Genomic DNA, 24,247 nt, shown 5'->3' on the forward strand with positions numbered 1-24,247 from the left:
TGAAATATACATTCTATGTGTATGTGTTTCCCAAGTTTTACATTTCCAGATCCCACTTATATAAGTTGCACATTGGATCATGAGAAACTTTGACACGACAGACACTTTAAAGCAGAGAAACCTTTGTCCCTTAAAATGGAGAATTTTAAAACATCCGTCGAGTGTCACACTCAACATTGTGCAAAGTGAGAGCCAAGTGTAACAAAAAGCAAATATATATATATATATATATATATATATATATATATATATATATATATATATATATATACATTTATATTATCACGATTGGAGAGCAGGCAGCAGGGGATGGACCGCAGACAAAATGAGAAAGCAGCAGAAACATTGCGATGATTGAATACAAAAAAAGCTTTCAAGCAGGAGTCCAACATAACAGGCAGTTAACAGCAGGTAAGGACAAATACAACTGGCACAGAGCTCCCAACATAACTGAAGACAAACCAACCAATAACTAATGCACTGGTATAGAGACTGAGCAATGGGGAACTGGGAACAGCTGAGCCGAGGCACAGGTGACCACAGGGCTGCCAAGAGACAGGGGAAACTAATAAGGGCAGGGCACACAAACGCGGGAAAACAAACAAACGCAGGTATTTAAACCAGACAGGACACAAGAGGAGAGGGAACTTTTAACAAAATAAAACAGGAAACAAACTAAACAAAATCCAAGATCATGACAGTATTCACAAGTCAGTCCCCTCTTCATGTCATGTGAGTTTCAGAGACGAGGTGCAGACCAGTAAAGTGACCAGTAGGAGAACCAAATAGAGCTGCAGGACGAGTTCATCTGACGCCGGCCTGAGGGTCAAAATACAAATCACATTATTGTTCATTGCATAATTGCATACATGTAGCAGAGAGGAATAGAGGAGTAGACTAACTGGCAGCTTAATAACACTTCATGTGCAGGTGCATGTGATTGTCCCCTCTCGTCTCTCACCTAGGAGGGGCTTTGAATGATGTGCGATGACTTTACTCTGATTCTGCCTGCTTTGAAGAAGCACTGGACAGACTTCTGAGAAATGGGATTGGAAAAATGCATCGGCCCTTCTCTTTGTAAAATCACATGGATACACCAAATAAGTTCAATATGAGGAATGCTGGTGTGTGTGTGTGTGTGTGTGTGTGTGTGTGTATATATATACATAACGCATATTGTAACGATCAGTCACATTATTTCTTGCCGGATATTATGTTTACATAAGTCTATGCAAACTAAAAATATACTTGGAAATCTAATCTAACCTATGGGCCTTATCATGGCCAATGAACTGGGAGTTATATTGAATTTCCATTTCTTATTTCGTAGTGCTCGGGGCCAGCTGCCACTCTATTCAGTCAGGGGGACACTGAGCCGGCCGGTGCCACTATTACAATCATGCTTTGTCACTGAAAGGAGACAAAAGGTGCAGCTCGCTCATCGGCCGTGGCGCCAGCTCCTTGCACAGAGCTGAAACTCTAAATGTAGAGTATTGACCAGTAGCGTTGTTCGCTCTGCAGGGAGATTGTTTAAAGGCACAGTGACATCAGCTTGAAGAGCGCTGTGGGAAAGTACAGCATCAGTAGTAACAATTTAAATCTACTGCATTTCAACTCACCGCCTGCAATACTTAGAAAATATTGAACCTGAACTTGTTTAGGGTGACTGTTCATGTCACGACCAGCGACTGCAGCTGAGAATCCACATTGAAAATCAATAGCATTCCACTGCGTGTGCTAATGCGTGCTTTCCTCTGGTTGTTACATCATCAAACATACGCGTGAAGAAAAAGTCATCAATGTTTAGGCAAAGAGTAAATTAAGTATGTGATAAACACATCGACAGAGGAAAATACAAATGTCTGAGCAGCGGCATGAAATCCCTTTGGGCCACTTTACTCGCATAAATAAAGTATTACTGAACATGCACTATTTACTCCTCAGATGAAGTAGTGAATGATAACTGAAGTACTCATGATGGAAACAGAGGGGATGAGAAGCAGTGTGTGGCTTTGTGGTGCTGATGTTGGTGGTGACTCACAGGATGCAAAAGCTCCCAGCACTTCAGCAACTGATCAAACAGCTGCTCCCAGCTGAGTGAGCAGGTTAAGTTGCAATATGTAGGAAGTTACCCAATTCAGCATACAGCTGCATAGCCCCACCACTAGAGGAGAGCAACAAGCAAAGGTTACATTGTTGTGATTTCTTTGTCACATCAGTTCATCTGAATACAATAAAATTCATCTAAAATCCCTTCTTTTTTTCTTAACATCCCACTTTACCATGAATAATTTAAAAGGATAAAAGAACATAAAAAACATGAGGATTCAATAAATCAGACCCATCTCATCCTTACTATCAATAACATCTGATGCCTTTTTTTTGGGTAATTTTGCGAAAAGATTTATAGCCGTATACGTTCATACACGAATGCAAATAAACTAGAGGATTAGAAAAAGAGAGCACGCATGAGAGACAGTAAACAGGGGCCTATTTTATTTTTGAATGAGTCTTTTAATTAATGCATTTCAAGTACTCCAAAAATTACATCTCTTTGCACAATACAATTTCAAATTTTTTTTTAGTAAAAATGTTCAAAGTGAACAAAAATTTCCGATACTGTATAAAACACAGTGAACATTAAAATCAGACAGTAGTATTACTTTTTAATCTTGTGTTCTTTCGGCCTACATCACCTACAACATTTCAACTCAATTTGGACATTTTCAGTGCACGTTTATCTAAAAACTTTACCAAGACTACGAAATTAAAAAGAAAGTAAATTTACAGGCATTATTCTTCTGCTCTTCTACCCAAACCATGCCACAGGAGAACAAAGACAAAAATGAGAATGTAACATTAACTCCATCACCCTGAATTGTTTTTACCATTGATGACGGTGGAGGAAAGTATCAGAAGCAAACTCCAGTTCAACTAGCACATATAAGAACATAAATAACTTAGAGGAGAGGAAGGTTTGTCACATATGAACATCTTTGAACAACTTACTCTGGAATTAGAATACAAAAAATGAAACGGATGTATCAAAATGTAATTTTTCATTTTCAAATGAAATGCAAATTTTCGAAGTACTGTACAAGTTTACATGTAAATTCTCTAGGTTTAACAGGCGGGATCCAGCCTAGAAGATGACATTTAAAAAGAGCTCCATTTTGTACAGAAATGAGAAGGTATAGCGACCGCCGACCAGCCTTATTCATCTGCCGTGTGAAATAAACTACTGACTGTGAGACACATTGTTTCTAATCCCCTCCAGAGCACACGTGTGATTATTACGACCGTCAGGACAGTCCTGTGAGATATCAGTTGGGAATAGTATTGCATGCGTTTAAAAAATTATGCCAGCATAAAATGAAGTCAGAGCACAAAATGTACTTTGCTGAATATAAAAATGTGCCAAACTTTTCACCCACTTCACCCAAAAACTATTGGCGGGTGAAATGTTTGCAGGGAAAAATAAAATCATGAGATTTTGCACAACTGGACCGGCTTTGCAATCCCATCTCCGTTATTTCTTCCATCAAAAGTAGCTTTGGAAACGTCACAGGTTTCTACTGTATTTATATAAAACCTGTGCGGAAAAAGATCAGCTGTATACATGTCTATGGCACTCTGTTGTTAACTCACACTGAGGCATGCACTCATGTGCTCTTTTGGGGATTTAGTCCGTGATGAAATCTGACTGGGAGATAACTGCAGGTGAGTTTAAAAATAAAATAAAAAACAGCAGCTTGTCTCTTGTGAAACTAGTGAACACACTGAGGAAATGTGTGAATAGTGTGACAATGCTGCTGCGTTACGCTGCTCCTTCCACTTGTTTTAAGACTCACATTAATAGCTGTCAAAGTAAATAGTGTTGTGTGACATACAAATATTACAGACCTTTGTCAATTAATAGTCACATTTAATAAATGTGTCCGCATGCCCACATTGAAAAGTTCTTAGATTTGCTATCTGAAGAATAATAGAATGATTTAATCTTACAATTTTTTTTGTACATCCACACCGGAGTCATTTTTAAATTTATTTCCACACTCATGTAAACTAACTCTGTAACATGATACACTCTCACTTCTAAACTAAGCCACAGCAGCCTTCACGTTCCCTTATCTTCATATCTGAACAGGTAGAATCATCCTCAGCTTCAGTTAGTGGTTTTTTCATTCTTCATTATCAAAAACAAATTCGGTAAGACAATAAAAGGTGTACCAAACTAGGTGATGTTCCCTTTCTGTTCCCATGACCTCATCTAGCTGGTTAGACAACATAAGCAAAAAATGATGTTAGCAAGACAATAAAAAAAAAAAAAAAAAAGATGAAAAAAGGGACCTTGAACAAAGGCCTGAAAAGTGGGATATGGTGACCTTGTTGTTCAAATTCGAAATTTGCAATCTAACGAAAGTGAAAGAGATCCACCTGATAGGACAACTGCGAAGAGAACTTGATGGCGCCAAATCCTCAACTGCAACGTCCAAGGAACTCATCACAACCATCACTCCTTCAACTATGTGTTAAGAGTCCTGAGAGCACTAACCCAAAAATTAAAGAAAAATGTGAAGAATTACACATTTACAGTAGAAGAAATAGTTTGTTTTCACTTATGATACACTAAATATGTACAGTCACATGCAGAAGACGGTCTGCACGAGAGACCGGAGCCTGTGTCTTTTTGCTGTTCGACATGTGTAAATCACAAAAAGTGCCGCAAATCCCCACTGAGTGTCTCTCATTCCTGGCTAGAATGGCGAAAGAAAAATCACGGAACAATTCACCAGCAGCCACGGGCGTGTCACTCAAGAAGACGTTGCAATAGAACAAAAAAAAAAAAAACACATCACAGAATGTACTAAAGCTACACATGATCCTTAACTCCTTGGCACTCCTTAAAAAAGAAAAAAAAGGTGGAAAAAGATGCTAGATCGCACTGCGTTGGAAATGGCTGATGGTTGAGTCCACTCCACGAAGAGCCAATCGAGTTGCTAGATAGTGTTCTCTCTTTTTCACGCATCCGTTTTGTCTGTAAATGGAGGATATGATGATGACTAACAACCATGTCAGGCTTTTCTTTGGATGGAGTGACGCTTTTGTTTCCCACTGTAGGCACAAGGAGGAGCCAAGGCATTGGGGGGAGGGGGGCGGGATGCAGCGTCTTAGCGTCTCATCTGGCCCATCTGATAGTTCTCTCTGGGCTGACGGTGGTGCCTCTGGGGCTGCTGCGCCTGCCGCTGAGGCTGCCTCTGGGGTTGCCGCTGGCCGCCATGTTGGTGGCCGTGCGGGTGCTGAGACTGGTTCTGCACCTGGGAGTTAGCCTGCTGCTGCGCTCGCCGCCTCTTCAAAGTGCCTGTCGGGGTAAAAGGCAGTTATTTGAGCTTGTTAGAAGACGGGTGGTAGGTTTACTACAAACTAAATTGCACATACTGACACTCTACTACTGCTGCCTTCACTGCAATAACAACAAGTTCATTGCATGCCACACTGTGAGAGATGGGTCTAATAAAATGGTGGTTGCAAAAAAAAGGGTTTCAAGCAGACGCGTCATCAACTTGCGTCATTCTTCTGCACCGCTCCCAGCTTTTCGCCACGGTGCAGCCCAAAATGCAATTGTGCATCGCAGCAGTGGTATTTTGGTCCTAAATATCTGTTTGACAACGCCTTTTTTGGTTGCTGAAGCTCTAAATCTTGTCTCAGTCTGATCCAGGACCAGCGTTTTTGTTTGATAACAAGATAACAAGTTTCTCTCACACTCTTTTCCTCTGAGAGAAGCCCAAACAGTGTGTGGTTTTCACACGTTAACCAGTATGCCAATAAAAGACGACGTGACTAAACTCCCAAAACTCAACGTCTGTTCATTTAAAAGGTATTTGAGTTGCAATAAGAACCAGTAAGATAAAATGAAAGTATATAACAAAATATATATAATTAAAATCAATTAAACTACACTGTTTTGGTGTAAAACCTGGTAAACTTGACTATAATTTTGCAGAGTGTTTTTATTTATTGAGGTATGTTAATATCTTAAAACAGACACTTTTTTTTGCGTGTGGCTTAACAGAACCAGGACAGTTTAGGGGATGGACACAACGTCACAAACACCTTCAATTGAACACCATACATATTACATATTTCAACGCAATGGAGTGGCAGGTAGGACATCCATGTACACCGGTTAACTGTGACAGTTTGGCAGTCGAGTGGTAAACCATGTACAAAATGTTTATAAATAAATAAATATATAAAAGTTAGATTTTGTCATCTTTCTTTGTAAACCTCTGGACTTACCTGGAAGGGGTTTTGGAGGAGGAAGTTTGGGGTTGCTGCTCGGTGTATGCACACTACAGATCTTAATGAAGCCAGCCATGAGCATGATGAGGGCAATACCCATCAATAGCACTGCCCACCAATGGGCCTAGAGAAGCACAAATCAAACAGTCAAAACAAAAAGACCTCATAATAATACTCATCATCCAATCAGAATCAAGAAGTTAATACATACCACAATCCACTCTGCAATGTTTTCATAGAGCTCTGGGTTGAAGATGGCCTTCTTCAGCCTGGCCAGCGGTCCGTCCGCATCCACCAGCCGGCACTTCATGAACACGTCACAGTAGCCCTTGAAGTCATTGCACGGCGAGCCGGCTGGCAGCGTGGTCACTTTCTTATTAAAGAAACGAGCCAGGAGCTCTGATCCTGTGCTGCTGCACGTGTTGGGATTCACTGCGGAGATGGATCACAGACAGTCAACACGATTCAAATGAAAAAGATGAAATCTCAGGCACATTATATTTAGATTAATGTTATTTTCTCAAGGCAGAACAAATTAAAAAAAAAGGTAAATGACTCACTCTTCTCCATGCAGCACACATGGCAAAGCTCCGTCTCATCCTTTCCATCTAGGCTCGCACAGGTGCAGGCCTCGAGCCCGTACTTCTCACAGATGGAGCCGGAGCAGCCCTGCGGGGGAGGAGCATGAGGACAGGCGAGATCAGACGCTGACGGGTATGCAGAGAAAGTTGCTATAACAACCAGTTCTTCCAGGTGTGAGGGCTCACCCCGTTGAGGCAGACTTGAGTCTCTCCGTGGCAGGCGGTGAAGTTGGCCTTGGGCTCAGATGTGGGACACTGGGAACCAACTCCGTTGCACATGCCCTGGTGAGCGCACTCCGACTCCTCTCGGCACTTCTCATTACGACCCTTGTAAGAGCACTCACGAGTGCAACAAGGACCCTGGCTGGGACTGGTGGGAGAGAGAGAGCAGTTTGGTCAAGAACTATCACCAATGAGCTGCCAGATATTCCTTATGAAACCTCAAAATGCAAAAACTAAAAACACACACAATAACTTCCACATCTACCTGCAGACTTTGTTGAGCTTTAATTTGCACTTCTTGTTGTCAGCCTGGTTGGCGTCATAGCAGCACTGGTCCTTGCACTGATCACTGTAGCCACAGTCACACTCCTCTCCTGGCTCCACCAGGCCGTTGCCACAGATGGGCTGACCAGACTCTGTTTTGGGAAGGAAAAATAAACATTGAGTCTGGTCCCCAAAAACAAGAACGTGTTTTATAGTTTGACTTCTTGTACTGGAGGCTAAAAGTCAAAGAGAAATCAGACATTTACTAAGAAAACAGTCTCATTACAAAACATTGTTCTGAAGAGAATGTGGTGCTGCAAAAAACAGGGAAACGAAAACAGTCTTCACCCTTCAGTGAACCAAGACAGGTTTTGAAGCGTACACCAAAATCTATTATTTTCATATCAGCCAAGATGGATATGTACGCATGAGACTTCAAACAGCATGTGCAAAATAGATTAAGCTTTTAAATAAGTGTGACACTTGCAAAAAAGATCACTAATAAAAATTTAAAAATATGCTTAATACTGTCAGTAAAAATAACACTGGATGGAAGCCAAGATTGCTTTTCAAAGCCAATACTAGGCAATATGTTGGTGACTCTCAGGCAGCCTGAATTAAATCACTAATTAGAGCACGGGGGGTTAAAGTCCCCCACACTCATCAGTACAGGGAAAGCAGATTCAGAACAATGTTGTGGTTTGAATTTTGAATAGTTTGACAGTGAAGATGAAAACAGTGAAACGCACCGACAAAACAGTTGCTTCTCTTCTTCTCCAGCACTTGGCTGATGTTGCGCACGCTACAGACGGAGAACTTATTATTGTTGAGCTTGTCGCCTGATGTAGCTCTTGCATACATGATATAATTGCCCTTCTCCTTCTTGTCTGGGCTCTTGGATTCTCCTGGGGTGCACTCAGATCCAGAATCGTGCTGGGAATGAGGAAAAAAAAATCATAGGTTAAAAGAAGAAGGTTCAAAGTGTGCGAGCCTTATTCATTCTCACCATGCATCAATGTGACGCGTCTAAGTAACTCACCGGGGAGCCGAAGTTGTGTCCTACTTCATGTGCAAAAGTGATATGGGAGACTTTTGGAGGTACGTGGGAAGCATAGTTCTGTACAGTGATTATACCAGTGTTGAGAGACTTCTTCTTTCCGTCGGAGTACAGCTTGCTTTTTTCACAAATGCCTCCGGAGCTCCCTGCAAAATGAAAGCACAAGTTAGAAATGTCTTTCAAACCACAGCTACAAAACATGAAGATTTCTATTACTAAAGAGGGAGAATCTGATTTATGCTACGACAATTTTTTAATTAACTTTGAGATGACATAAGGTCTTACTTTAGAACATAATGAGCGGGATTTATCAACATGTTTAAAGATTATGTTAAATTCAAATTGTGTGTCATTGCAAGCGGGGGACACAGTAAATTAAAGATTTCAACAGTGCAATATCTTCTGTTAAAACATCAAATTAAGAATGTAATAACAATAATAATAATAGAGTGCAATAAATATATGGCTAGGGCCATAATGAAATCCTTTGGGAAACATTACATTTGCATATTGTCTGAGTTGATATTTGAAGCTACATTTGGTTCTACAGTCTGAATCAAATCAGCATTTGCAATCCCAAATATCACAGACACTTTTTCTAGTTGTAGCTGCAATGTGCAATCCAGATAATTCCCAATAAATTGAAACTCTAAATCACAGCTGCTTTGCTAGAATAATCTCATATTCACCAAGACTGGTTGTCCCTTATGATAATGTGCCTACTTCAAAATACAAAGAATATTCTACAATACGTTATATGCTGTGTAATGCTTCTAAAAAAAAAAAAGGACAGTCATTGGTGACCAGAGACTAAATAATCTGTCTTTCAGTACCTGAAGGGGCTCCCACCCAGGCCAAACCCAGCACCCCGTCATCAAAGTCTCTGTCGGTGAAAACATAAGCCAAGCAGTAGTCGTCATGGTTCTGCTCCGAGTTCAACTCAAGGAACTTCTCCACACCGATGTTGGCAAAGCGGAACGGGTTGGACCGGTCCCTCTCGTCGCTGGTGGTGTTGATCTATACAAGACGATGATGATGATGATGATGATGATGATGAGTTCAGAGGGAAGAAATCTAGAATCCAAAACAGGCCTCATAATCTGTACAAGACTTACCCTGATTCTTTTCACCATGAAGCTGATGTTGCGAATGCCCATGAAGTCTGTCCCCTGATAGATGGCATCGATGGCCTTGACATGACTGGAGATCTAAAAGAGTTATAACAAAAAAGCTTCAACTACCAGTGTACTCTACTGTACTCTACTGTGTTTTGTGCACCTCAGCCTGCTATTGTCACGTTGTGGTTTCCCCACAGCTGGCAACCCTACAGTACGAGTGGAAACTAAAGTGTGTGAATGCAATTATTCCAAAACTAATTAACTTTTAAACTCTTCTGTATAATGTTCTGTTGGTAAAAAATGTGCATCTCCACCAATATCACACAAAATAGACTACATACCGACTGTCTAAATCGAATTCTAACAGCACCAACGTAGCTAGTGTCAAATAAGTGACTGGGACTGTGTATTACCTGAGCAATGACAGCCTCCCTGGTCTTGTAGTACTTGAAGAAGAGATGGTCAGTCTGAATGAACAGCTGGCAGGTGTTTTTCTCCACCTGGGCCATCCTCTTTTTCCTCAGCAGCACAGGATCATTAAAGCCCGCCTCAGTGTGGAGCTCCTGGTGTGAGGAGATGAGAGTAGGAAGTAAACAGTTAAATAAAACATATATGGATATACAACCTTTTCAACCAAACTGAAGCTAAATAAATAATGTCCGGTATTTTTAGGCTGGGCTTTTTCAGCTGCAGTATGTTCATGAACTGCAACTCTGTTGCTATGGAAGATTTACTATCTACATTGCATATTAGAATATGGTGGGGGGAAAAAGGGAAGAAATTGTAAAGGAAAAAAAAAAAAAAAAAAAAAAAGAGCACACCAACTGTCCAATAAAAGGAATGCTTTGGTTTGGGGAACATATATTGGAAAGAAACATTCATATTTATTTATATAACAACGCCTAATATTGTATTCCTGATTCACATGGTTTACATTGAACAAGGACATGTGTCATTTCTGGCATTCATCTTTGTTTGGATTAGAAAAAAACTTGAGAAAGCAATTAAAACATTTATTATTGCGCAGCAGACTGAATATTAGTTCATATAGTTGTAAAGAGGAATCTTTGAGGATTCTGGAAATATATTCAGAACAGCGGTACGCTTTGTTAAACTGCTTTCAAAGACAGTGAGATTAACCTAGCTTTCCTCATTTCATGGATGACATAGACATCAGAAACAACTCCTCTCAAATGAAAATAAATACAATGTGAAACTTCTGAGAGATAGAAATAAATAACATGCTATTAAGTACACATTTATAGTATGTAAATGTATTGTAATTAATCAAGAAATTACAATAAATCAAACCTCAGATTCCCTTCCTCTTTATGGAACACTACAGACTGGATAAAATATGGATGCAGCCTCACTCATGTCACCCATAGGTGTCTGAGGAGCTGTTGTGAAACTCAAAGTGGGTGGTTTCGGTCTATAGAGATTAATTTGCCTTGGAGCCGGCCTCAAGTGGCCATTTGAAGAACTGCAGCATTTGTCACATAAACATTGGATTAATTTCTCAGCAGGAGGTTGCCATTTGGTGAACACACACCCACAGCAGCATGGCTGAGTGCACTTATTATAGTGCACTCAGAGTAGAGTGCACTATAATATAGAGTTATAGAGTGCACTACTTATACATATTTCTATACTTGTATTGAATATTCATTTGTAAAAAAAAAAAAAGCATTGTTGAGAAAAAAACAAGTTCTAGAATATATCTTTTAAAACTCTTTCGTTAGAAACAACTTCCCCCCCCCATTCTATTGTGATGAGCTACTAATTAATCATGCAGACATCCATTAATTGAGCCGAGACTGACTATTCTCACCAGTAAATATAACCTCAAAGGGCACACAGAGACTTAAAAGGGCATCCAAGGGAATCTCTAACCCTGACTAAGAAAGAAACGTGTAGATTTTCCACAGTTTTCCAACCAAGCCATCCCTTTAATGGACACTGTCAGGTTTTACTGTGGTGGAGTTCACCTTTGGCGGCTTTGCTGAGGCTTGGTATTTCTTCATCCTCTCAAACACTGAGCTATCAGCGCAGCCTCCTTCTGGGCCGTACTTGTGCGGGTAGTCTGAATGAGAGAGGCAGACACAACACAGTTAGGATTATGAAAGACAATGTTAGCTACTTAACCCCCTGAGTCTCTTTATTTCTGGCGCTATTCGGGATCAGCTAATGGATGTACTTACCCGCCACTTGAGCCCAGCTTTGCTATGTAAACTGTTACTTTCGTGTCGCTCTCATTAGCGATTCCTCTAACATTTCTATTCAACGTGCCCCTCAGCCACATACAATATGTACACAGATCAATTTAAATTAGGGGGTGCCAGCGTAGTGAAGTGTGCTTGGTGCTCGCTATCAGTACCAACATGGAGAAGACTGCTAAAATGAGCCAGTAGCCCGGGAGAAAGATCCTGTTACACAGCCAACAAGCACCCTGGGTATCTCTGCTCCCTGTGGGCCGATCACACCAGTCTGCCTCCATCAGCTAAGCTGCTCTAACCTTGCACTTCCCCGATCACACATTTACAAAAGCGTGCATCCAATTACACATACTCGATGAATACACCGTGTCAAAGTATTTGTGCAGCTGAAGTTGCTGGGGACTCACGTATGTCGTCTTCGTGATAGATGACAGAGTGGAACGGCACGTCTTTGCCCTCCAGGTATCTCTCAGCAGGCTCCACGTAGTAGGAGCCATGGTAGCTCTGAATGAAGCCATCAAATTTACCATCCACAATGGAGCCATGAGTCAGGGTACCTTTCTCACCTGGGAGTCCAAATTACAGATGTATAGGTGTCAGAGGATTCCCACGTGATCAAGCAGCAATACATTAAGACAGGTATGTTGAAATGAGAAGGGCAGTCGTACCGTAGATTTCTCCAGTGTAGATATGAGAGGTATCAAATGGAACCTCGTCTCCTGAAACGTCTACCTTCAAATCTTGGGCAAACAAGGTTGTATCTCTCTTCATCCGTAAATTAAAATGTCTAAAATCAAAGAAATGTATATATTGGCAAAAGAGAAAACACAAGAACATTTCAATGTGATAACAAAGGTTAAAACAGTGTTATCTACATTGCAAGAAATTTGTTTCCGAACTCATCAGCTGATATTATTCATGTCAAAGTGTGAGGTTTGGGTGGGGATCTGAATTTGGCCCCACTTTTGTAGGTAAGCAATATTCCCTCTGTGTTTGAGGAAAGGAAAACGTAAATGAAAAGGGAAAGGGAAAAAGGTTAAAGGAAGGGCACAGTTTGGCAGAGAGAAAACCTCCAACCGATTTTGGCTACAGAAGGGAAACTGCACTTATCTTGTAAGAGAGGGAACAGAAAATTAGGACATCTTGAATCAATACTGCTTTTTTTTGTTGATCAAACATATGGGAAACAAAGATGCTACGGTAAATCTTGGTTTCATGTTACACCTACACAGTGCCCTTTTTGTGTGCTCTTATAGTGTGTGAGCTACTGTTCTGCAGGTCAGACACAGGAGTTAAATTGACTGCAAGAAATCAGGGGTCTTTGTAATATTAAGATCAGAAAGTGATGGTCAAACTCGACCTGATTGCACACAAATCTGGTAGATGTAGAAAACCTTTTGTACCAGAATTGCTTACTGTTATGACAAATTCGTTCAATCAGGAAAAAGAAGGTGGATGGGGTGCTGCAAATGAAATGTAAGAGTTTGACTTTCATTCAAAAGAAAAGAAGCTGACACATTAATGCTTTAAAAAAAAAAAAGGAACAGACATCTTCCTTCTCTGCGTTTGTTTGCACAGCTTTTATCGTTCTCTTCCCTATTAAGCAGCGTCAGAGTTTGGGCACAGAAGGCAGTACGATAAACAGCCTTTGCCAAGCTTCCAGCCAGATGGTCTTGACTTTGTCATGGAGAGTGTGAACACGTTCTATCAAACAACACCACCTCTTCAAAATGCTGGATGAAGCACCATGACAAAGACTATATGTGTCCATCCATCCATCTTCTTTAGCTAAAAGGGGTTTCCACCCAGGTATCATGTGTACAGACACACACACACACACACACACACACACACACACACACACACACACACACACACACACACACACACACACACACACACACACACACACACACACACACACACAACAATTGATGAACCTTTTTTTAGGGGGCAAAGGTTATGTATTCAAATTGCTTGTTTTGTCCAATCAATAGTCCCAAGCCCCAAAATTGATCTGTTTACTGTCATAAGACAAAGAAAAGCAGTATATCTTCACCACTGAAAAGCTGGGACCGGAGAAATGTCTGCCATTTTTCCTTTAAAATGGCTTGAACATTTAAATTGATTATCAATAGTTCAACTCTGCAGTTCAACTCTCTACTATAGCTGACCTGCACCTTTAAACATAAGCAATGCAGGAATAAGAGATGGGTTTTGCAAATAAATAGAGAGACCGTAAAGTAAGTAAAGACATAGATGAGGAGACAGAAAAAGATCCAAATAGATTTTCCCATCAAGTTAATATTTGGAAAATTGACAAACCTTCCATGGGCATGAAAATCTAAATGAAGGAACTTGTCTTCATGCGAGAACGCCCTCTTGGCTCGCTCATGGTTGCTGTGCACAAGCTCTGTGTCGTAGGACAGGCCTTCATAGTGACGGATGTACTTGTTCAGGGGATTTCTATAGTGTCCTGTGTGAAAAGAACAGAGAAACCCATGTTATCAGCAAAAACAAGGAAATAAATATTATAAAACTTGACGAAAAGCATATTTATAGAATCAAAGTAAGTAACACAACCATTGTAGGTGTATAGATATAATCTTTTTGTCATATATTCTGGGTTGTATATGTATGTACAATAAGTAAATGGACCAAAATAACGGGAATATAAGTGTGCCTGAGAGCTCATTACACGGAAATAAAATGTAAGCTGACAAAAAGGTAACTAATAAAAAACTAAAATTGTCCACTACCTTATGTAAAAAAAATAAAAGCAAATACGTCTAATGAAATCTCAAGTAAAGAGATAAAAATGGAACACACACCTATGGTTTACATTTTGTACCACCTTGCCATTTGCAAGTGCATTAATCATTGCAAGTGTTGATTATTAAAAGAAATGTCTATAACAGCTTTGATACCAAAGTGTGTCTGTCACATCTACTATTTTTAGCTGATGGCAGAGAAACTGAAACGGTAGTTTTGTTTGTTCGGCAATATATTTCAAGCAGATCATATTTGAGTCTTTAAGATGGCATCAGAGTAAAACAGCTACGTTTTAGAGTCAGTAACTGAGACATGGTCCTTAATTAGGATAATTTAGGGGCCCCAAAAAATTGGGTGATCAGGCAGGTGTTTGACAGGCAGGAATAAAATTATGAAAACTGACAGCAAACCTGTCTGATAAAATGCAGCTAAATATGTTATAAGTCAAATGGATGCCAGTTTTTGGAGCTGTGCTTAACAGCCCCGAGCGTCACATTATAATTATTATATATAGAGTGGGTGGTGGGCTCGAAGGGAAAAATTCCCACCCATTTCACTAACTGCTTCTCACTCAAAAGCAGACTGACAAACTCCATTAAAAAAAACAGTCATTTTGTTTAGACCATTTAATTTCTTCAGAAAGTTGCTTTGTTTTCAATGTTAAGACAGTGAACTGAGCATGCTACAAGTCTTTGAGATCCGATTTTTTTCCACATGACATTTAAACCAAGAGAAAGTATTTTGAGTAAATAGAATATATGTAATTAGTACTGTCTGACAGGTCATTGTGCCTGACTAGTAAGCCATAAATTATAGGATTCAGGGTAACTATGTAGGAAACATCGGTAAGTAGACCAGGCTTCAGCTACTTCTCTGTTCATGTAATGTATGAAATATTTAGGTGCTAACATTAAATGTTTCATTGGGGTGACTATGAGAAGTGAAGGCCATGACTATTCTGAAATATTTAAATTGATCAAAGCCTACAGATGACAAAATATTAAGCATTAAGTAGGCATATCTTTGATTAAACAAACCATCCACATTATGTTTTATAAAAACAACTTAAGGGTGATAAAATTACGTTGGGAAGCACCTCTAAATGTACCACAGGAGGTGAAGTGAACAAGTTGTGTCTGCTACTTTTGACAATTTGACAAGGAACCAGTGAGAGATGTAAAATATTCCCATCGCCTAAAATAAATATGGAGCTTACAACCGTTTTACATTTTAATAAAAGCACATTTTAACCATATGCAGCTAATTATATTTTACTGGTAAACTATTTGACTAGTATATGATGCGTTGCTTGCATGAGAAGTCAATACAGCAATTAATCAAATTCGTTTAAAAAAAATTATATATATATATATATATATATATATATATATATATATATATATATATATATATACACATATACACATACATACATACAGACACACAGATTTTTGTGTGTGCAAAATAAGTTATTGAATCCAGACAATAGATAAACAAGAATAAGCATTAAGTAGATCGGTTAAATGAGAGGACAGCGTTGCCCAGTCCCAACACAGAAGACACTGACGCCAACCTGAAGGCGATACATTCTAAAACCTGGCACGAGCCAGGTACCATAACGACAGTTGCTACGTGTCTTATTTTTGGACAGCAACCGGAACGCTGGCGGCTCGACCGTTAGCTCGCACCAAGCTAACGGCTCGTTCCCCCGGTCGGCATCTCCATCTTCTCATAACAATGGCTGTCGGCGCTATTCGCACGATAACAACAAAACCAACCCAAACCAGACAATAAAAACGGTGACAACACGCAGAAATAACTCATCAATATCGGTTCATTTCAATCGACTGCGCGAATTCAAGGCAGCTTGTACTCCAAGTGTCATTTTTTAGCTCGAAGTAATCCGGCAAAAAGGGTGCAGTCCTGTTCACAACAAGCAGGCCCTGCTGATCCGTCTGTTAGCTAGCGGGCTATCTGCCTTTCTGCCCCGCTTAGCTTCATGGATTCAACACAACTTGGAACGTTTTCTCCACGAAACGCCTCACTCACCTTGGGTGTAGTTCAGCAAACACACGGAAAGGAACACTTTAAGAAGAAACATGTCTGACAAATCCATTGTTAGCACATTGACACCGTTTTCACTTTATTGTCCTACTTAGATAGGCGCAGACGCCCTGTGTGTTTATTGCACCTTCCTCTCATCGCCTCCTCTCTCCAGCGTCATGACGTCAGACGCACGGCAGCCTGACATCCCTTCCCCCAAATGCGTCCATGATCCAGGCCTGCGCTCATCACAGCGGCAACTGTGTCTGGGTGCAATGTAATGTCTGCAATGCATACGTCTCTTCCCCAACGTCCCAGGAGCATTAGAAAACAGGAACAATTTTATCAAAGTTTTCTTTTAATATTTCAGTGTGCGAACTGTTTTACATATGAATTAAGAAAGTAGAGTGAAAGTTAAATACCATTACATTTCAATTTAGTTTTTTTTAATAACCAGTCTTTTTAAACAAAAATCCCCAAAACACTCCCAAGTTCCAGTGTCTGAATAATTTGTAGTTTCGCACCAAACAAGCAATGTGGTGTTGACACTTGGCTCTAGGACAATGTTCTGACATGTATAGACCAAATTGATGAATCAATTAATGCTAAAGGAGAGCACAAACAGCACGTTAATCTATAATTAAAATATTATTTAAATTCTCTGGTAGAGTAGTGACAAAGCAGCATATTTATAGCCATAGTATCACAATAATTACTTGTAGAACAAGCAAGTATACGATTCATTTTAAGAAGCCACCTAAAAGTGAGTCTTCGTTGCTTGGCCACCTGAGATCCTGAGAATATAGTGTTGCCAAATAAAAGGAAACACTATCACTTTGGTTTGCCCGCATGTCTTGTCATGCATTAGCTTAGACTATCTGTCGGCAAGCTATTTCTAATCATCTCAGGATGCAACGCTTCCTGTTGAAGGCAGTGGTTTTCCTGAAGTTAATGCCACATTCCCTGCCACTCAAATATGATTACTTTTGTGATAGATGGAACATAAATAGAGTTACTCATGTAAACATCAACATATGTTCTCAATGACCAACATCAGAAAAGATCCCAGATCTTTGTTTTTTTCTGTATGCTTGTGTTTTCATTTTGGACCACACTGATGAATTAGCAGCAACGTCTTATCAGTCAATTCTTCCGCATCTGTTTATTCCAGACGAGCTCCTCTGGCTCCAGTTGACGTCACGTGACACACTTCCACATCAGCCCCCAGCTTCTGCAGCTCATCCAGCCATATTTGTTGTTTCTGGGAAAGCCGGTCAGTGGGCCCCTTCACCTCTACCAGCTGCAATAACAAGACACCCCATGTAACCAGACGTAAAAGAACCAGGTACCACCGAGTTTATGAATCCATACACACAGGAAAATATCTAATTCAAAGAGCAGCCAGAATAGGATGTGATCTCACCTTGTAGCTGTTGTTTGAGGTGTTCCACACCACTAGATCAGGCAAACCTGCACGACAGTGTCTGTAGTCTTTGGACATTCTTGTTACTATCCCTCCTAAGAAGGCTCCCCCCAGGCACGACACGAGAGACTGCACATAGAGTATATCAGTACCACGTTAGTAGCTACTGCAACACATGTAGACAACAGTTTTATGAACTACAATGTGATGTAATGTTTATTACTGAGCTTGTTGTTAGTGGTGGTGTTGTAATGTATGAAATGTGTTTCTAATATTGATTCCCCCCTTGTGTTTATAAATGTGGTGGGCAAAACATTAGAAATACCTCTCAATATAATAAAGTAAAGTTCAACACCACTATAAACTATATGTACTGTGGTCAAATAAACACCTCGCTGATAGTTTCAAACAAAACGGATCATTATCATCTTTGTAAATTGAATTGCATTAGATTTTACAGGTGTACCTAATAAAGTGGCCACTGAGTGTATATTTACAACAGAGTGACAGTAAATACCTGTGCATGTTGAAGGGATGAGAAAAGCTCCCAGCTGACCAGTGAACACACTTTACCCTCCTGGGAGGTCCAAACATCTTCCAACATGGTGTGCAGAGTCTCCACTGACGACTCACTGAGTAACTGCATGCGACAGTCGATCGCCTCTTTTCTGTTCTCATAGAAACAGTCAGTGTAAAGATCCAGTGGACATGTCTGTAATAAGAAAGGAAGATGAGTTTGACTAGAATTAAGTAGATGCACAGAAATTTTACAAATATTATAAAGGCCGAGCTTACTTTACCTGGTACGGATTTCTGAAAACATCTGGAATACCCTCCATAAAAATGATGTCCCAAAGCAGAAGAGCAAACAATGTTGAGAATGTTGAGCCCTCTCCATGGATCCCTATGACATTAACAATGGCAACACATAAGGTGTTAAACGGATACCGAAATATGTTTGGTAGGTGAATTTAAAAACAGCTTACCTTGGTCAAAGCCTTGCTGGTGGTAATGTGCTAAACACAGCTCTTCCACAGAGCATATGACAGTGGTCTCAGAACCCTCTTCACCATTTGCTGGTAAAAGAAACTTGGATTTCCCCATGCCCCCCTCATGAGGGAACAGCTGTCCCCGGATGGTCACCTGTAGCCAAAAGTACTAACATTAATTCATAATATCTACTAATTATGCAACAAAAGCATGATTTTTATTGGAAACCCAACCGCTGACATATTGTGCTAAGCTCACATGCGTGACATCTTGGACGTGGATGGTGGGCAGGTCTTTAAGTTGAAGGCGATACTTCTTCAAGCTGGCAGACTCGTTCATCCTGACAGCTCTCTGGTGAAGAGAAAGTTTAGGTCCAGTTCGCACCAAAGGGTCCGATAGCCCATCTCTGATAGCAGAAATAGCCTGGGAGCAATGAGAAAAGACCACGTTAAAAAAATGAAAACACAACAGCTGTTGCGTCTTAAAGAGGGGAATGTAACCACAAACACTGGTGCTCACTTGCTCAGGTTTTTTTAGGTGCTGGTGAAGGTTTAGTGCCAGTCTGTCCCACCATTTCCCTCGGCTGTCCGGACAGTAAATAAACTGCAACAGTAAAGACCGCAGCTCCTCTACTGCTTCCTGTAACACACAAGTAGACCAACAACATCTTTAAATACTGTTTATATTATTTTACCATCAGAAGTACTTGAATTTGTCAGATTGTGAATGGATAAAGGACAGAACACCTCGTAATGACGTAGCCTTTGCAAGATCTCCACCCCTCTGGATAAGATCCGAGTGTAAGCCCATCCTGTAGAGAAGCTGCGCAGGAAAGCAGGCAGCTCCTCCTGGTGACTATCCAACACAATGGCAATGTCAACATTAAAAAAATATTTCGGGACTCTATATCTCTGTTTTAGACAGACGCAAATACATATTTATGTCACCTGAGGTCATGGTTTTTCCTCAGCTCCTGCCAGACACTTTTGGCCGCAGTGTAAAGCTCCATGGCTTCTTCCCACTGACCTCCCTGCATAGCTGAGACAACCTCTTGCAGAGCTCGCATGGATGCTTCATACCTGTGATGGATGGAGTCATTAGTATTTATTCCTGGCTGTCCTGCGTAGATTTAACTACATTCAACTCTTGTGGCAGATCCGCACCTGATAAGATCGTCTCTGTCCTGGAACACCTTGGCTTTACGCTGCACCGCATAGTCTGGGAAGGCCAGGCGTCCTGAGTTAACCTGCAGGATGGTGAAGAGCTGGCTCTGCCCACCAGCCGCCATCTCCTCTTCATCCATGGTGTCCGTCAGAGAAAAGAGGAGAAGGATACGAGAAAAGACGGCTCGAGGACCACGACGCAGGCGCACACAGGAACTTGCAAGCTGCTTTGCCCTTTAAGGTTAGAGAGAACAGGAGTGAGACCATTAATGTGATATGAGTGCTGCGAATAAGCACAATGCATTGAATCATCTCACCTTTTGAGGATGACAGCCCCGATGTTGGCCTGAGCAGGGGTGAGAGAGAAGAGGCACTTTTGTCTGCTCAGACGGAGAAGTCCTTCCACTAGCTGATGTTTCTGAGTCCCAGAATTGCCCAGATGGAAAGTCTTAGCCAGAGTTTTGAGGTCAGGAGCAGGAAGGAGATCCAGAGCCTCCCCCAAATCCTGAAGGTCACTCTCTTTGATGAACAAAAATAGCATAGGAGGGGTGTAAGAGAAAATGTAAGAAAAAACTTACATGTGGTCTTTCAGCCAGATAATGTACATTATTTATTATATATATTTAATTTGTAAAGCTCTTTTCCAAAGAATAATAAAAAAAAGATTAGTACAATACAAAGTATTAGTCAAAAGCGTCATGACACATGGAGACCAACTGATGTAGAAATGCCAGCATATTAAAAACATATTTTTTAATGAGGCTATTTTTAAAGACTATTCCAGAGTGTGGAGCCCTTGGGAACCTGGTGTTGCTAATTATATACCTTTTTATTTATTTATACCAATTTCAGCAATCCATTCATTGTCCAAGCAGTGTATGTTTTTGTGCAGAATAGGGCTGAGGGCTGCAGGGCTCAGTCGACTAATTGCTTGATTTGGTCTTAGTCAGTTTATTGTTTCCTTGTGCTTTTTTCATGCTGAATCACTTATTTCCCCCCAAACATATGTGAACATCTCTGCAAAACATGATTTAAAAGTTATACTTTTGTGTCATTATTTGCAGAGATTTTCTTTGGTTAAGGATAGCCCTACTCTCCCTCTGCTAAAACTGTAAAAAAAAAAAAAAAAAACATAAATATGCCAATAATTCAAGAGGCTTCAGATAATTCTCCTAAAGAAGCTCCAAAATGTCAAAAATATATTAGGGATTATTTACCTGTCTGTAGGAAACCACCCTGAACCAACTCCTGAGCAACAGATCCCAGATCACTGCTTATCTCTTCATAATCCAGTTTATTTACTTGAAGCCACTTCAGTTTCCTCTGAAAGAGTCTCACATACAGCTTCTGCCCCATGACTTTGAGAGGAAAAATACATGTGAGGGACAAGACCTTACTTATATTCAATAACAACGACTGAGTGATATATACATTAAGCATACCTGAGAGTTTCTCAAATGCATGCACGAGTGACATGTCATCCTGGTTGAACAGTTTCCTGTCGTCCTCATTCTCCATGACAGCTTGTAGAACGGTCTTGAAGTTACGGAGGTAGTATGGAAGCCATGTGGGCAGAGAGCTCTCCTGGTCACTGCTGGCGGTGTTCTCAGGACCAGACTCGGCCAGTGAATCACAATTATTCGCTGCAGTACTTTTCTCCTCACATGTTTCCTCTGAACTCAAAGGGCCGTCACGAGTACCAGCAGAAGGTACCTCAGTTTTAAGCCGGTCTGTATCTGTTGTCTCCGCTATACTTTCACTAGATAATACCTCATCTGGCTCCCCGCTGCTCCCCTTATATTTTGCTTTCTTTCTGTAATCAGACACCTTGCCAGAGGAAGTTGTTTCCTTCTTTCTTTTTGAGAGTTTGGAGGAAGAAGAGTGCAGTGTTGGAGCAACCTGTTTAGGGACGGTCTCTGATTTAGATGCTTTCTGTTTGAGAGTATGTCCTTCATCTGAACACGACAGATCTTCCAGTGCAGTTGGAGTACCGCCACTAGTTTCTGTAAGGTCAATGACTGTCACACAATCTTTGTTGTCTTTTAAACTCTGAAGATTTTCTTTCTGTGAGCTGCTGAGTGTCTCAGAAGAATGCATCTTCTTTTCAGAACACATTGGCGAATGTTTACCCTCCGTCTGTGTCCTCTCAGGTACCTTACGACATGTCCCAGATAACCTGGAGGAGAGACTTCCCAGGTCAATCATCCTGACCGCACTTCTACTTCTCGTCTCCCGTGGTGCCTGCTGAGAGTTATTCTTTTTGAAATACGGGCTGGTCTGTGTCTCTTTGACCTCTTCTTCTTTCTCTGGATCCAGCTCTGGGGGCTTTGGGGGATTCCTTCTGGGTGACAGCTGGATGCTTGGCACAACACTATTACTTGCTGAGGCGACATCACTGTCTCCTCTCTCAAAGTTCTGACATTGCAAATCAATGTGCTCATTGATCTTGAATCTTGGTACAAACTGGCCACACAGAGGACAGGCCAGCTTTGGTGGAGGCTGGCTGCTGAAGAACGAGGTGATTGGAGACGTGGTGGCAGCACTGGCAGAAACCCCAGCTCTGACGTTGCCTTTCTTCTTACTCTTGGACAACGACACACTACGCCTGAGTTTGTCTTTGTTGGCTCTCTCGGTCATGATGCGGGCGGTATTGGGGCTGCTCGAGGAAAACTTTGAGTATTACGTGTTTTAGAAGCTTTTCTTTGTTGCATACTTTGAGGACAATTATCGGTGTGGACAGTGTCGATGGAAAAACGCTGCGGCTCTATTTAGCTAACTTAGCTCAGAAAGAGAAACTTTTAAAACGGGTACACATGTGTAGCTTTTGCTGCTTCGCGCATGCATTGGAATAAAAAACGCCCAACACGTTAATTTAAAGACTGTCAATTCAAAAAGATGACAAACCGGGAGAAGAGCTGCAGTGGTCGATGATAACGCTCCCGCTTCTCAGACTCAACCAGCGGAGCGCAGAATGCCTTTCAGGATGTACTAATCGAACCCAACTACATCGATATTTTCACAACTACCTTAACGCAAAAAAACAAGGTAAAATACATTTACAAAAATATTGTTCATGATGTAGAATATTTTTTTTATATATATTGAATTAAATTCAATGGGAATATAATGCAGAACATTTACAAATCACCCCTTTTACATAAATGGCACCCTCATTACACTGTTAAATATATAATACATTACTATTAGCCTATAGTTGTGTTTATGTATTAGGTGTTTAATTATTAGGTGTGTATTTGACTCATATGTGTTTATTATGCCTCTAACTGTGTTATTTGTTGGGGGACAGAGCAGTGAGCACATGATGGGGGCTGTATTTTCTACACAGATTCCTGGGCTGCTGTGCGGCTTTTATTCAAAAATCACCATTCCGGAGAGCCATCTGATCTGATCAGCACACGGGCATTATTTCAAGGAGGGCCGCCGACAGGGCTGATGTTGGTAAGTGACATGTAGGATTGTCTGTGTATGGGTGAGGGGGAAATGTAATAGTAATGCATGTAGGCCTATTCGGCTTGCGATAACAGAGCTGCAGACAATGCTGGATGTGCTCCTCTGGTACAACACCAGCCCACAAGCTGGATGTCAGCATGGTGCAGTCATGATGCTTCAAATCAAGGTCGATGTGAATCGCAGCAGCAGGATAATGTTTGCTTCCAGAATGTGAAACCAGCCGAGAGTGTGTGTGTGTCTCTCTGAGAGTGTGTGTGTGCAGCTCCATCACTGCGTGCTATATAGCCTACGCAGGAAAACCATATATCCGATTATGTTATCGATATTTTAGCAGATGGGAATGCGGCGTCCACTTTGAAACCGGAGCAACCACAACAACCACTTCTGCAGGTGCGGCAAAAGTTCAGCGTAATGGGTTTATAAAATACCACAATACGTCAAGGGCAGGGCGAAATCCTAAAAACTGAGCCTAATGACCACTTCAGCACCATGGAGAGGTCATGATTAGGTCCGCGTGTTGTACTGTATTGGAGGTGATCTGGATTCGGTTTTTGTACCTGCTCATAATATCATAATCTCATTTTTATTATCACCTGATCAACATGGTTGGGATTTTTTTTGTTT

General features: G+C 40.9%; 2 protein-coding genes across 2 annotated transcripts; both read right to left on the reverse strand.

The window, feature by feature from the left end:
• Positions 1-5,171: 5,171 nt before the first annotated feature.
• On the reverse strand, positions 5,172-16,649 carry LOC306741968 (disintegrin and metalloproteinase domain-containing protein 10-like; the record flags this gene model as incomplete). The annotated part of the gene is made up of 16 exons (XM_079224304.1): positions 5,172-5,362; positions 6,301-6,427; positions 6,515-6,735; positions 6,864-6,972; positions 7,071-7,254; positions 7,372-7,522; positions 8,120-8,303; positions 8,410-8,573; positions 9,261-9,444; positions 9,543-9,635; positions 9,959-10,108; positions 11,519-11,628; positions 12,169-12,327; positions 12,430-12,548; positions 14,087-14,237; positions 16,583-16,649. 16 exons carry the CDS (start codon positions 16,647-16,649, stop codon positions 5,172-5,174), a joined length of 2,364 nt encoding a protein of 787 aa, XP_079080430.1.
• A 1,089-nt stretch (positions 16,650-17,738) lies between these two features.
• fan1 (FANCD2 and FANCI associated nuclease 1) lies at positions 17,739-22,789 on the reverse strand (the record flags this gene model as incomplete). The annotated part of the gene is made up of 13 exons (XM_079223763.1): positions 17,739-17,876; positions 18,000-18,128; positions 18,517-18,711; positions 18,800-18,903; positions 18,986-19,142; positions 19,248-19,412; positions 19,509-19,628; positions 19,736-19,844; positions 19,937-20,068; positions 20,153-20,386; positions 20,470-20,671; positions 21,370-21,510; positions 21,595-22,789. 13 exons carry the CDS (start codon positions 22,787-22,789, stop codon positions 17,739-17,741), a joined length of 3,021 nt encoding a protein of 1,006 aa, XP_079079889.1.
• Positions 22,790-24,247: the final 1,458 nt, after the last annotated feature.

The sequence above is a fragment of the Taurulus bubalis genome, assembly GCF_910589615.1.
Source record: "Taurulus bubalis genome assembly, chromosome: 9".
Classification (NCBI taxonomy): Eukaryota; Metazoa; Chordata; class Actinopteri; order Perciformes; family Cottidae; genus Taurulus; species Taurulus bubalis.